Source organism: Rutilus rutilus (genome assembly GCF_951802725.1).
Source record: "Rutilus rutilus genome assembly, chromosome: 8".
NCBI classification, from domain to species: Eukaryota; Metazoa; Chordata; class Actinopteri; order Cypriniformes; family Leuciscidae; genus Rutilus; species Rutilus rutilus.
In genome coordinates this window covers 25,660,279-25,674,717 of record NC_140222.1, presented here as the reverse complement: position 1 = coordinate 25,674,717, position 14,439 = coordinate 25,660,279, and the positions used below count along the sequence as shown (strand labels likewise).

Sequence of the window (14,439 nt, the reverse complement as noted above, 5' to 3'; positions counted from 1 at the left end):
GGAAGTTAGCAAGTTCCACTCTGCCCTGTGCGGCAAGATCTAGTAGTTTTAATTGTCGATTTAAACTGATCTTGCTCACTGTGTGTAGGCCCAACTTATCTAGATGAAGAATGCTTAAATAATATAGTCTTTTGGCTCTCATTGAGGATCTCCACCCAGTTCTCTATAAGGAAGGGTGGGTTTCCTGTTTTTTTTTTTTTTTTTTTTTTTTTACAGTTTCACCACTGCATGTGTTTGCCAAATTTAAACTAAACCCATGTATTCCTTCCTCATTCGATCACTGTCACATTTCGTCATCAAGACCTTGCATAAAATCCTGTCATGTCCGTTTTTCCACCAGTGCTAGGATCGACCTAGGAAATTGGGCTTTCATTGCCCTTTTATTTCTTCTTTCAGCTCTTGGTCCGCTAAGCTCTACCTGTCTTGCCAAGTTGCGGTGCATGCTGAAAGCTTTTAGACTTAATAAATCATATTTAAATACCCAGCCTACTAAGACTCAGAGGAACTTTGACCTGAAATGATTACAGAGGCCACTACCTTGGCTGTAAATCTGTATTTGCTATAACAAATCATGTCCACGGTGATGATTACGTAACAACACTAATGTGCTACTTCAGGTTTTGGCATCTATAAGCTTGTCCTGCTTTGCTCCTCTACAGTGCTTGCCCAGGACACACCCTGTGCTTAACAGCTCTGCTTATCCCAGCCTTTTAAACCCAGCCTGAGACTGTATATGCAGATTTATATGTGAATGCTGTGACCAACCCCTTGTCCGATACCTTCTTTGTTGGAGAAACTAATTACGGTTGATGCATTCCGTGAGATAGAATTGTCTGACTTGCCCCTTATAGGAACAGCTCTTGAGACTGTATAATTGCTTGTTTAGACAAAACTGTCCATCTAATTGTCTAGTCTATGGATTTAAGTTCTGGGCTGATAACCGAAAGTTCCAGACCCCACAAGGGGCAAAACCAATGTGCCCTTGTGCAAGGCACTTGACCTTTTGGCTACTCTGTGGTAGGACTTTCATTGTAATGTATTGCAAGTCACTTGCAATGTTTTGAAAACATCTAGGCTACTAAATGACTAATTACTAGATGATGGGCTGTTTTTGAATGAGGTTTGTCTAATTCCTGGCCTCCAGTAACGGAGGTGAGACATTACATAATCCTCAGGATGTTAGTCTATAATTGGTGCCAGTGAGCTGCTGTTTCTACAGCCAAATCGATTGGCACAACATTTCTCTGTACTGTGGAAAGGAAGATGAATGAGCCTCTGGCTGGTGGGAAAGTCTCCAGCTGTTTTTGGATCCTGTTGTCGGTATATGGTACATATAATTGTGTGAACAAAATAAATTTTTCTTCAAAGCTCTGTTGGAAACTTGCCTGGGTTTTCTCCTTGTCTCCATTTTGTTAAATACATTTTTATAACATAACATGACATTGTTTTCTTAGTGTTTTTCTCTTCATGTTTGAGTTGGTGGTGGTATAGCCTAGTGGTGGTTAAACATCTGTGCTGGTATCCGGAAGCTGCCGATTGAAAACCATCACTGTTTTTCCTTGAGCAAGGTACTTATCTCAATATTCCCCTTTAGAAGAAAATGGGGTTAAGTTATGGAAATCAGGACAATAACAATTAACATAAAATTGTGCTTAAACCTTTTTGGCTGATTGCGATTATGAAATCGTAAAGGCTGCAATTTTATTTTTTTTATGCGCTGCTTTATATGTGCTGTTTAATTTCGGTTAATCGTGCAGCCCTAATGGAAATGTTACTTTGAAAGCCATTCATGGCACCAACATTTAACCACAGTGTTTTGAAGAAATCAACCTACTAATGGCATACTTATCAAGTCCATTTAAAAAAAAAAAGTTTTTGTGGTTACCTTGAAGTAGTGCATCAATACACAAGATCTCATGCCCTCTTCTGGGAGTTATGAGCATGCATGATATGTGGTGAAGTACGTGTTGTATGTGTGGGTGAATGGAGCATGATACTTTCCATTGAGGCACACTGGGAGACTAATGAAAGGATCCCAGCAGAACACTGACCCACTTTTTATGCAACCCAGCCTGCATCATAAACAGCAAATTAAGTGCATGCATAATGCAAAACTCAATTTAAGTAGGCACAAAGAGCCTGTTCCTTGACGTGCGTTAGGAAAGGGGTTGTGCACTGGGTATTTTATTACAACCCTCTCTTCCCTTGACCCAATGACATTATTTTAGGTATACAAACAAACCTAAATTGGACGTCCTCATATACGCGATCAAAACAGGCTGGTTCATGACATTGATTTCGCCTTGACCCTGGAGATGTAACTCATCGTGTTGTTGGAGACCCACATGTACACTTTCAACTGCAAGGTTTTCTTTCTTTGAGAACACAGATGACAAAAGCCAACACAGTCTCGCATGTCGCTTTACCTTCTCTCCCACATCCAAACACAAAGGCCCTGACCCAGTTACTTGTATTCATGGGCAGGTTATGGTTTACTCTGGATGAAAGCTGCAGAGCCGAGAGCTGCAGTTTAAAATCAGTGTCTTCTTTCTTTCCACATAACATTATATTCCTGTTTATATTCTTGTGGGTGTTTATTTTTTATTGTTAGATTGTATCTTGTGTGAATACACACACGCAAATTTTAACATGCTGCCTTTTTTTCTCTTCCAGGGATGCTTCATTTGGGAATTGCACATACAATCTGACGGTTCTTGACTCCTTGCAGGGCATTAGGAAGGTGAGATATACACTGTAGTACTATGCAAATGTTTTAACGTCACCACTGAATATTTACCATACTATATGTAAAATTAAAGAATATATTATTATTTCTTCAAATATTATTAAATAATAGATTAATAATAATAATTTCCAAATTTGTGGAAATTATTATTAATTAAAAATTGATAAGTTATAATTTATTTTTTAATAACTGATGCACATGTATCAGTCTGTATGATGATTTTGCAGCTTACATTAGCAGGAAACATTTGGTTTTAAGAGTTTCAGCACTCAAGCATACACACAATCCAGGATTATACCCATAGATACTGATTGTCTACTTAATCCTTCTTGGACAGCCAGTGTAAGACTAGAAACCTGTACATTAGGCAAAGTACATTTGTGTCTACGTGTTTTGAAAAAGTGCTTCAGGGATGTTATTTTGCTGATGGCTTATATAACACAACAGGTCTCTTCACTTTGAGCCACAGTGGCAATGAATCTCTCCTCAGCCCCCTATTGTGCAGTGTTTTTCTCTGACTGTCTATCTGTTGGTATGAGAGTGGGCTAAACACATGAATGATTTTACTTTTTGTGTCTTTTTTCAAATAGGCAGCCATTTTCTTTTTTTTCTTCTTTTTTTTGGTGTATCCCACTCAAATCCATTTTGTTTTGTGTTCACTACAGCAAAAAACCACATTAAATATTTACAAACCCAATTCAAATCACATCTATATGCGTTTTGAAATCCAGTTACAATCTGACTTTTGTACACTATCAGTCAGAAGTTTGGGGGTAATCAGATTTTTAAAGAAATCAATACTTTTTTTACATAAAGATGCATTAAATTGATCAAAAGCGACCGTAAATTCTTTTGAAATCACTGTTTCCACAAATGTATGAAGCAGCAACAGTTTTAAACATTTATAATAATATGAAATGTTTCTCTAGAAAGTAGTAGGGCTAGCCTAGAAATCTAGACGCACCCTAGCGGCAGCCAGGGTAGTCTAGCAACTCTCCGTTGACTTTTGGAGCTGTAAAAACTTAAATTGGGTCAGGCCAATCATATCGGTTCCCTGCTACTTGAAAACAAAGAACGGCTGCTGCTGCTGGCGAACAGTCTTTCGAATCGGCTTTGGCCGCGACTCTGGAGGACTTGGAGTTAAGTTTTTCTTTGAGAAAAGAGCAAAGAACGGCACTTAAGTCATTCTTAAAAAAGGAAGATGTGTTCGTAGTTTTGCCGGCCATATTCAAAAGTTGAATCTATCAACTAACGTTAGCTCCGCTGGTGGGAAAACGCTCTGGTTGGTTGAAGCGCTGTCCTATTGCGTGCAGAGGGAATTTGAAAGACAGCCGTTTATCCCGCCCCTCGGATTGAGCCGTGTCTATGGTGAGTTGCCAGACCTAACATCTTGATGTAGGTCTGGCTTGCCAGGCTATAGTAGGGCTGCACAATGAATCAAATTTCTAATCGCAATAACGATTACGAAATCCACGATTACATAATTGTTCAAAGATAGCGATTACAAAAAAAGTCCCACTTACATTATTCTGCGTGCTTAAGAGGTGTGTTTAGAGCATGTTACGTTGTGAGAGGCGAATCACGTCTACTTCAGAGAACCCAGCACTACCAGTGACGTAGGTGCACGCTGATTGGTCGAACATACGCGAAACGCCGGTACCCGCCATTTTGAAAAAGCCGTGTACGCAGCTTTTTAAAAATGGCGAGTACCGGCATTATATTTATTCAAAACACTACAGAAAATCCAACGCAACTTTGAGGGGTCCAAGCCAGACATGATTATTGTATAATAGTTCTATCTAATAACATATTAGACAAGACTGTTAAACAGATCGTAAACTAATGAAGATGGAGAATGGGTGTGCTGTGTGCTTAGGCTCTGCCGTTCTCAGCGCCGTCAAAATAAGTCACAACAACAAGCATGGCTTACATCACTACAGAGTTCCTACTGGTGGTGAGAACGCAACCAGGAAAACGGCCCTAGGGGAACATTAGTTCTCGGGGAACCACCCTGATGTCTAGTTCCTTTAACGAAGTTCTTAGAACTACTGTGAAAGCCCCTAATATTATACCATGCATATTTTTACTTAAAAAAAAAAAAAAAAAAAATTTTAAAGAAACCAAACCAATGTATAGTTGACATTCGAGGCTTAATGCTATAGAAAAGCAATTAAAGTTTTACAGGAAGAGTGTTTTCAGCTTGGTTTTATTTTTATATAGAAATATGGCATGCAGTTGCTTCAAAAAATGGTATAAAGCTATTCAAAACATTCAATGTAAATTAACAATAGCAAATAATTACAATTTCAAGGGAATAATCGACAATTATAATTTTTGTCATAATCGTGCAGCCCTAGCAACTATAAGCATATTAGAATGATTTCTGAAGGATCATGTGACACTGAAGACTGGAGGGAATGGCTGCTGATAATTCAGCTTTGCCATCACAGGAATAAATTATTGGAAAATTACAAAATTGCCTGGAACTGTCTGAATATTCTCTTTTCCTTAAAATAGTGAACTGAGACATTTAAAAAAAACACCCCATAACCTTTTATAATGAATATTATTCATGATTGCAGTTCAGAAAGGAAGTAATTCTAGGCTCTGTCGGAGCAAACAGCATTGCATAATAAGTTTCTATTACAATTCTTTACTCAAAGTTGTTCAACTGGCTTCTAGGTAAATGGCGCTCACGTGAGTTTGTCAGTCACGTCTGTTTCAGGAGTATCTCAGCAACAGCCCAATACGTCTGCAGGTATCGATGTGTCTCCAGCTCGACGCGCCGGAAAGACTCGTTGAGCACAGACAGTGAATTCCTTCATGCTTGCTATTCAAAAACATTCGTCACGCCGCTTAAACGCTCTGGAATGTCTTTTTGTTTAGCCTGCGTCAGAAAAAATAGCAGCATCCTTCGAACGCAAACCCATCCCTCCATTGCTTATGTTGTTTATTTAAATCACACGCTCAAAAAATAATTGATTTTAAGTGTAAATGGTTCATTTAGATTTGATAAAATGTTATAAAAATGTTAACATGAATTAAATAAAAGAATATAAATGATTATACAAAAATAATCGAATATTTAAATTCATCCCCTTTAAAACGTTACGTTAAGACCTGCATGACAAGTTAAAATATCGAAACTGGACACGCAGACATTGCATCCTGTGCTCTGCTGTTAAGATTGTAGTTGTTGCTTTGAGACAGATGTATGTGACACTTTTATCATTGCCTCCCCTTCGGCTCTAATTAACAGCCATGTTTTAACAGCTCCTTAATTGCATGAGTCACACGGCATCTGTGAGTGTGATAAACACTGAAGCCTGATAATGATCAAATCACCACTGCTTCCTCTCTCCAAGCTGCCAAAGGGGAGTTAATGCCCTATTTGTCGACATGAGAACAGTTCATTTGTTTTTGTTAGTAATTTGGGTTTATTTAATGGGTAAACATATGGGCTGACGGTTCAGTTCGGTTTCGGTTCAAACTCCGCAGAAGAGTAATTTCCTCAAGTTAATACGAAATCCAAATTTACCATGTTTTTACTGCGGCGCAATTGTGACTTTATTTCTGTATTTCTTGTAATTGCTGCTTTATATTTCACAATGTGATTTCGTTACTCACAATTTCTGACTTTCTCTTACAAACTTGCTCGTAATTGCGAATTAATATAAACAAATTGCGACATTGTGAGATATAAAGATGCAATTACGAAAAAACGAATTTGCAAGAGAAAAACTTGAGTGATTGAAATCACGTTGTGAGAAAGTTGCGATTACAGGAAATATAAAGTCATAATTATTTCTAGTAATTGCGACTTTATTTCTACAATTACTACATTTGTTTCTCACAATATCGCAATAAGTCGCAGTTATGATTGGAAAAATGTGCCAATTGTGAGAATCAAAGCAGTAATTGTGAGAAATGGTCGCAATTACACAAAATAATTGACTTTTTTTTTTTCTATTTCTTGTAATTTCGACTTTATCTCACAATGTAATGTGTATTTATTTATTTTTTTGTAAATTTGTTTCTCGTAATTGTGACTATATAATATTGCAATTTTTGGATATAGTCAAGTTGTGAGATGAAGTCGCAATTGAGGAAAATGGTGCTAATGGTCAGAAACGTAAGCAAAAAGTCAAATTGCAAGAAACATTTAACTTTTCTCGTAACTGTGAGATGTCACATTGTAAAAAAAGTCACAATTACGACTTTCTTGCTTTAAATTCTGTGTATAATATGTAACTACTCCGTCTTAAACATTCGGCCAATGTCACCAAAACATGTTAACCATCAGCCATGTTGGGCATTGTTTTAGGCTACTGTTTGCAAGCTAACCAGGTTTTATTCTCAAGCTTTTAACCAAAGGTATTTCTAAGACATCAACCTTTACATCATTTTGACAGCGACAATCCTCCCTGGAGCAATCACAGGGCCAAGTGTTTCGATCAAGTATTAAGTTCGCTTGTAGATTACCAGCCCACCATTACCATTGCAAGGGTAAAATTAGGAAACTGGAGATTTTGGTAGTGTTGGCAGTAATTAAGAGCAGCTCATCCACACCATCCATTGACACTGCAGAAGAGGATTTCTACTGTAAGCTCTTTGTCCAGTCAGCTGCAGAGGGGGAGGAGGGCGGCTGGGCTCATTCGATTAAACCTGACCAAGAACAAGTTACATAACCTCAGACTTCGAGCGAGACGGCTGGCTGTATCAGGTGCGCACACATCTGTCAGTGCGCCCAGATGGAGTAAACGGACACAGTTGTACGTCTGCACGTGTAGACTTCGCCGTGACTTGTTTGCGTTAGAGAGATGCAGCGTTTCATACCTGAACGCGCTCAGCTGATTGGTCCATTAGAGCGATGCAGCTTTGCCAGCTTGTGATAATCACTCACCCGCTGTGCCCTCTCTCAGCACTGATTAGGTTTTGATTGACAGGTTCAACCCTGCAGCTCAGGACAGCATGTTCCACGGTCGGATGGTTTCAGTGACAGTCTTTCAGTGGTCTGTTTTTATCCAGCTTCGTAAAGGTGGATTAAATATTACATTTATCCACAGACCACCCATGCCACTTTTTTTTTATGGAGACTGGCATCTTGAGGTCATGTGACCACCCAAATCCGACTCTTCTATTATAATCCATACAACATAATGGGGAGGGGACATATCAGAGTTCAAAAGAGGACAAATTGTTGGTGCGTATCTCTTTTGCTCGGCAAGTCTTTGCTTTCGTCTGATGCTGCATTTATATAGCAGTATAAAGTCCAGTACTACTGCTGTATTAGTTATTAATAAAGTGAATAAGAGAGGAAAAAAAGACTTGGTGCACCTTTTAACCAGTTTTCTGGTAGCCAACTGTGGACTCCTACAGCAGAAGAAACCGGACACTCCATTAGACGCGGCCCTCATCGCTCACTGCCACGGCTTATCAGCTCGTGTGCCTTTTTCCTTAATGTCTTCCCGCGCAGCTCTTCATTGAGTACCAGAGACAGGCCGCTTTAGCCCCATTACACTGACTAATTGGTTAAACATAGTCAGACGGTATGGATGTGTGCTCGTTTAGGGTGGGGAAAAAACATATTTGAGACTTTCAGGGGAAAGTCACCTTACAGACGCACATTTTTGCAATTCGATTTGATTAACATATGACTGATGTTTATAATTAACTTTGTTTTTCAGGCCCTTCAGCACGGATTCTTGAACTTTGAGACGTTCGACGTGAATGAGTATGAGCATTATGAGGTAATGATGCCCCTTTTCGCCCCCTCAATATGAAATGTGTCATGCTCATGCTCATTAGGTGGACCAGCAGGCAATGTTTTTTTTACCCAGAATTACTTCCATTGCTCCTCAAGCCGGTTACATAATCATGTTTATTCCATTGGGGCCCAAAAGACATTTTAACGTAATGAAAGTCTCGGCTCGATCAGTTTGATTTAAATCGCATGATTATATGTCGCCTACCTGTGTTTATAATCCGCTACAAGGTTGTTGTACATCTCAGTTGTTTAGACAATAACTGGAACAATTCCCGTCAAGTGAGCATTTGATTGATTTGTCCTTTAGTATTATGTAAATTTTCTGGCTTGTGTTAATCCGTTACCCGCTGTGCCCTCCTATTTGAAGGGGTTACAACAGTCTCGTTTAACCCTGCGTTTTCAGGACAGCACAACTTGCCATTTATAAAAGATACTCGATTGGCTGTTATACAAACTTCCCTGATTAATTTCTTTGTTTTGATCTGGTTCCCGTTTTCTTTATTAATTTTCCATCCCTTGTTTCACTTTGTGTCCTTCCAGCGTGTCGAGAATGGAGATCTGAACTGGATCGTCCCGGGCAAACTTCTTGCTTTCAGCGGTCCACATCCGAAAAGTAAAATAGAGAACGGTAAGGCTGCTTGCCATGTTTTAGCCATAAATTGTATTAATTTAAGCACTTGATGTAATTTACTTACGTGACAGTAGAGGGGGCCCTTGTTTTACAAGTCATCACAGAATCACACACACATAGGTAGAGATTTCAACATATTAGATATGATTGTTTTTGAAAGCAGATTGTTCAGTTAGGGCTTATAGGTATTTGTTTAAATCCTTAATCCAAAGCATTAAAGTTTGGCATGCAATTTATGCTTTTTTTTAAATTTTACTAAATTAATTTATTATATACTATAATTGATTACATACTAAGTTAATTTATATTATATATGAATATATGTATTTGTGCTTCACCTTATATATACATGTATGCATGAATGTGGTTGGTATGTATGTATCTGTATGTTAAGGGTAATGTAGTGTTAAAGTCTAATAAATAATATATAAATGTTGGTGTGTATGGTTAATATGTAAAATGTATGGTTACATATTGGATATGATAAAAGTAGTTTTTAACTTTAGCATGCTATTTGTTTTTTTATTTGGAATACATTTCTGTATGAATTAGTTGGATTCATTTATACAATACATTATACAATTTATACATTTTCTATTTCTATTAAATATAAATAAATATTTTTGCATTATTTTAAATGTATTTATTTAAATCTGGATGATGTATATTATGTGTGTGTGTTGTATATATGTATAGCTTGGAGTGTTTTTTATAGAAATGAAAAATAACAATATATAATAATGTAATGGTTTATTATTATTATTATTATTATTATATATTAATATATAAATATGTAATTTTATTAATATATACTTATACTATATTTCCCATATTTAGATAAAATAATATAGATATGTGAAATATATGTATTTTTAAAATATGTAATGGTATATAATTATAAGTGTATCTTAATTATATAATTGTTTTTAACATGCATGTATAATACTAAAAATGATGAATGGATGGACTTCCTCTTGTCTTGTGTGGCAGGTTATCCTCTACACGCCCCCGAGGCTTATTTCCCATATTTCCGCAAGCACAACGTCACCACCATAGTGCGCCTCAACAAGAAGATCTATGAATCCAAGCGCTTCACAGATGCTGGTTTCGATCATTACGACCTGTTCTTCGTGGACGGAAGCACACCCGGCGACGTCATCACCCGCCGCTTCCTGCACATTTGTGAGAGCACGGATGGAGCGGTGGCCGTGCACTGCAAGGGTGAGACGCCACTTAAATCAAAGACATGGAAATATGGCCGCACAGCATCACCTCATTGACCTGCTAGCAAGACAATTGTTGTCAATATGTTAATGATCTTTTTATGTTGCATGAAACATTTAAATGCTGTGTTATTGATCCGACTCAATGAAGACGTTTTTTTTTTGTGGAGTTTATGGTCTCACAGGAACTAAAAGGGAAATTAAATGTTAACAAGCATTAGCCTAATAATCAATATTATGGTAAAGTGGCCTTGGAAGTACATCAACAAGACCATTAAACACCTGTGACCTTTTTCCTACCAATCACAGCGGGTTTAGGCCGGACGGGGACTCTGATTGGCTGCTACCTAATGAAGCACTACCGTTTCACAGCTGCTGAAGCCATCGCTTGGATCCGCGTCTGCAGACCCGGCTCTATTATTGGACCCCAGCAGCATTACCTAGAAGAGTAAGTCCCGAAGCTACCCACAATGCACCACTTTTGGCCTCTTAACAACTTTTTTTTCCTCCTTTTTATTGTGCACTACGTTTACATAATGTTGATGAGTGCTCTAACTTTGGCTCAAAGTCGTGTATTTTCCACAGCGCAAGAGCTTATTTCGAGAGCGCACTCCTTTGCTAAGCAGATAAGGTCAGCAGATGTTCCAGATCTGGCTGAATCATCCAACTCTGGCTTGGGTAAAGGAGTGCTCGTGGAGTTTGATTCAGCTTTCGTCTATCAATGAGGCCTTTCGTGCGTTGTAAAACCAGACCATGGTTCGGTTGTCATGTCGAGTTAAAACAGAGCACTGGCCATGTGCAGGTCAGTTAAACGTAATCTCTCAAATATTTTGTTGGGCTTAGACAATGCTGTGGGCCGAGAGAATGCCCACCGCAGGATAGATGAACGTTATCTTCACGCATATTTTCCACCTTAGGGCACTGTGAGACATTTGAGATTCCCTTTCCTCTGTGCTGGACACAAAGTATCCGTTATCGGGCATTGGAATTGATTAAACGATTCAATCTGAGACCAGATTTCTTTTCACATGGCTGAATTATTTGTGCAAAACAAGACATTGAATGGGAACTGTTGTCTTTGTAACTGTACAGGAAGCAAGCGAGTCTCTGGGCTCATGGAGATATTCACCGCTCCAAGCAGCGGCAGTATGAGGACAGATCCGTGCCTCACCTTATCTCCAGTATTGACAACCTCTCCATCAGCACCTCCATCTTTAAATCCCACAGCTTGGACCGTATGGAGGAGGTGAGGCCTAATGGGACATTTTTTTTAAATTTGTTTTATTTAAATTAGGGATGCACAATATATCAGTAGCATATAGTTTATATATTGTATATTAGAGATTTTTTTCGATATAGAACTTTTAATTCTTCATGCTCATTTCTTCTTCTTTTTGCATTTAGATGATAAATGTACAGAATGAAAGCAGTAAAGATAATGTTCTAATGCCTAAATTCACTTGAAGAATTTCAAATTATTTTAGTTGTTAGTCATTTTAAATGTGTGCTTACATTTGTTCAAGTAAATTTGAATGATTTTTTAAATCGAATTACTTAAAAATATATATATGTTTCCTGCAGAAGATGCTATGTTTTGCAAGGGGGACCTTAATTAATTTAGACAAAGCTAAAAAAGAATATTAATATCGGCTATTTAATGATTATCAGCCGTAACATGAAAATATTTATTTATAATATATTACTATTGGTAGAGTATAATGTTAGAGAGGGTCGTAACCACTATATACATCGAGGAAAAAATGTACAGATATAATGTAAAAAAAAAGAAATTATTTATCACCTTAGCGACATTGGCCTGAATTTTATTCAGTCTGTATTTTACTACTTAAAATGGTTATTTAAATATTTCTTAAACGTATTTAAATAAATACTTATTTAAATAAAATCACTGAAATACTGCATATGTGTAGTATAAATCAGATTTTAGACCTTTAACTCAACTCAAGCAGCACCTCTTTGGAGTTATGTCAGCTGTTTAGATGTTCTCTAACTCTCGACAGAATGATTACACTGAGAACGATCTCGGTATGACGCAAGGAGACAAACTGCGTGCCTTAAAGGGTCGACGGCAGCCGAGGTCTGCAACTATTGGAGCCGTAAGGTAAGATGCCATTGCTTTTGTTTTTGAAGGGAAAAAAAACTATTCTTTTGTTGGTTGAGCTATAGCACAACCTGCAATAGCGCCACATGTGGCAACACTGAGAATGCAACTCATTTTGACTCAAATTGCGTTTCGTGATGCAGTAGTCTATTTTGGGCCTGAATCTCAACCTAGACAAAAAAAGCAAAGCAAAGCTGGTCTAAGACTAATATCATATCTTCTATTCAGATGTCCATATAATGAGCCACATTACATAAATGACACTCATTCATTCCCCTTCATGAATGAAGTCTTTTATCAGGACTCTTTCAACTTCCATTAGCTTTTAGCTCAGTGAAGAGAGAAATGACACCAGGCCATAGTTAGTGTTCCAGTCCACTCTAAAATGCAAGACTGAGCTAAAATTAATACAAAAGAACACAGATTGGTAAGAGCACTGATGCATCGGGCACAGAGCTAGTTGGCATAGTAACATGGCATTCCTGTTGTTTTGGAGAGATGTTTTCCCTGTACCTCTTGATTGGCTGACCATTGAGAAACATTCTGCTTTCTGCTTTTACATCCCTTAGTCCTAAGTTTGAAATGGAATTCTAGCATACTTATTTCATATATATATATATATATATATATATATATATTAGTGCTGTCAAACGATTAAAATATTTAATCGCGATTAATCGCATTAATGTCATAGTTAACTCGCGATTAATCGCACATTTTTATCTATTCTAAATGTCTCTTGATTTCTTTTTGTCCCATTACTTTTTTTTTTCTCATTTTAATGCTCTTATAAACATGGAAAAGTGGATCGGCTTGCTTTGTGCAAATGTTTTTTTATTGAAAACAACATTGGCATGTACTGTAGTGTTCAATTTCACACTAACATTCTCACTTGGAGCAAATAATCTCTCACACAGTGTAACACTGTCCATCAATAAACGGGTGAAAGAAATACTGACGAGGTCCTGATATTGACGAGGGGGCGGAGAATTCGCACCAGCTGTGTGTGTGCTTGGCCATCAAGTGGTATTTCAGACTGGACGTGCTGCGATGATAGCTCAGTTCACAACGACAAAACACACAGATCACTTTGGTCTTGTCAATTGAACCATTTGGCCACTTTTTTAAAATTAAACTTTCCATTCAGAATCTTATTGGCATCCATTTCGGCGTCTCGCGCTCATCATTCATCAACTCAAAACGTAGCGCTAAAGGGGGTCGCACACTGGACGAGAAGCAAAGCGCAGCGCCTCGTATTTAAAATTCGAACACATTATTCTCTATGAGTGTCCACCACACCGGCGACGCCATTCTGCGTTTTTAATGCTGGCCATAAACTGAGAAAGCGCGCGTCCGATGTACGATACAAGTTGTCCTAGACGCGGCTTCTTGTCCACTCTTTGGCTGCCTCGCAAGGCCAAAAAAAATGTGCGTGCGGCGTGCCTGTTGTTTTGTTTCCGGTCTAGCTAGATCCGGTGGTGTTGTAGTTTTACTAACGTTACTAGTTGTTGCAAAAGCATGTGAAAAAAAACGACAAAGTTTGCTAGGCGTTAATCGCACGATAAAAAAAAATGACGCCGTTAAAATGGGTTTGCGTTAACGCCGTTAATAACGCGTTTAACTGACAGCCCTTTTTATATATATATATATATATATATATATATATATATATATATATATATATATATATATATATATATATATATATATCTATCAACGCATTCTCATCCTTGGACGTCACATACTGACCCTTGTGACATTTCGTCTACATCGAACGCACATGGCACCCTTTAGCGTCAATATGACACGCACAGGATATGGGTAGGTTTAGTTCTGGGGTAGGTTTAGGGTTAGACCGCTAGGAGGCGCCTTCTGGCTCATATCTATCTGCGTCTCATATTGACGATAAAGGGTGCCATGAGTGTTTGATGCAGACGAAATGTCAACAGC

At 38.0% G+C, this 14,439-nt stretch overlaps 1 protein-coding gene across 4 annotated transcripts in view; it reads left to right on the top strand.

The window, feature by feature from the left end:
- The window catches only part of cdc14ab (cell division cycle 14Ab), a 44,976-nt gene that overhangs the window by 16,885 nt on the left and 13,652 nt on the right, over window positions 1-14,439 (top strand). For all 4 annotated transcript variants that reach the window (XM_084417936.1, XM_084417937.1, XM_084417935.1 and 1 more), the window contains exons 6-12: window positions 2,674-2,740; window positions 8,434-8,496; window positions 9,054-9,141; window positions 10,135-10,365; window positions 10,677-10,815; window positions 11,460-11,613; window positions 12,389-12,489. In XM_084417936.1, coding sequence (XP_084274062.1) covers window positions 2,674-2,740; window positions 8,434-8,496; window positions 9,054-9,141; window positions 10,135-10,365; window positions 10,677-10,815; window positions 11,460-11,613; window positions 12,389-12,489 — 843 coding nt within the window. The remainder of the gene's footprint in view (window positions 1-2,673; window positions 2,741-8,433; window positions 8,497-9,053; window positions 9,142-10,134; window positions 10,366-10,676; window positions 10,816-11,459; window positions 11,614-12,388; window positions 12,490-14,439) is intronic.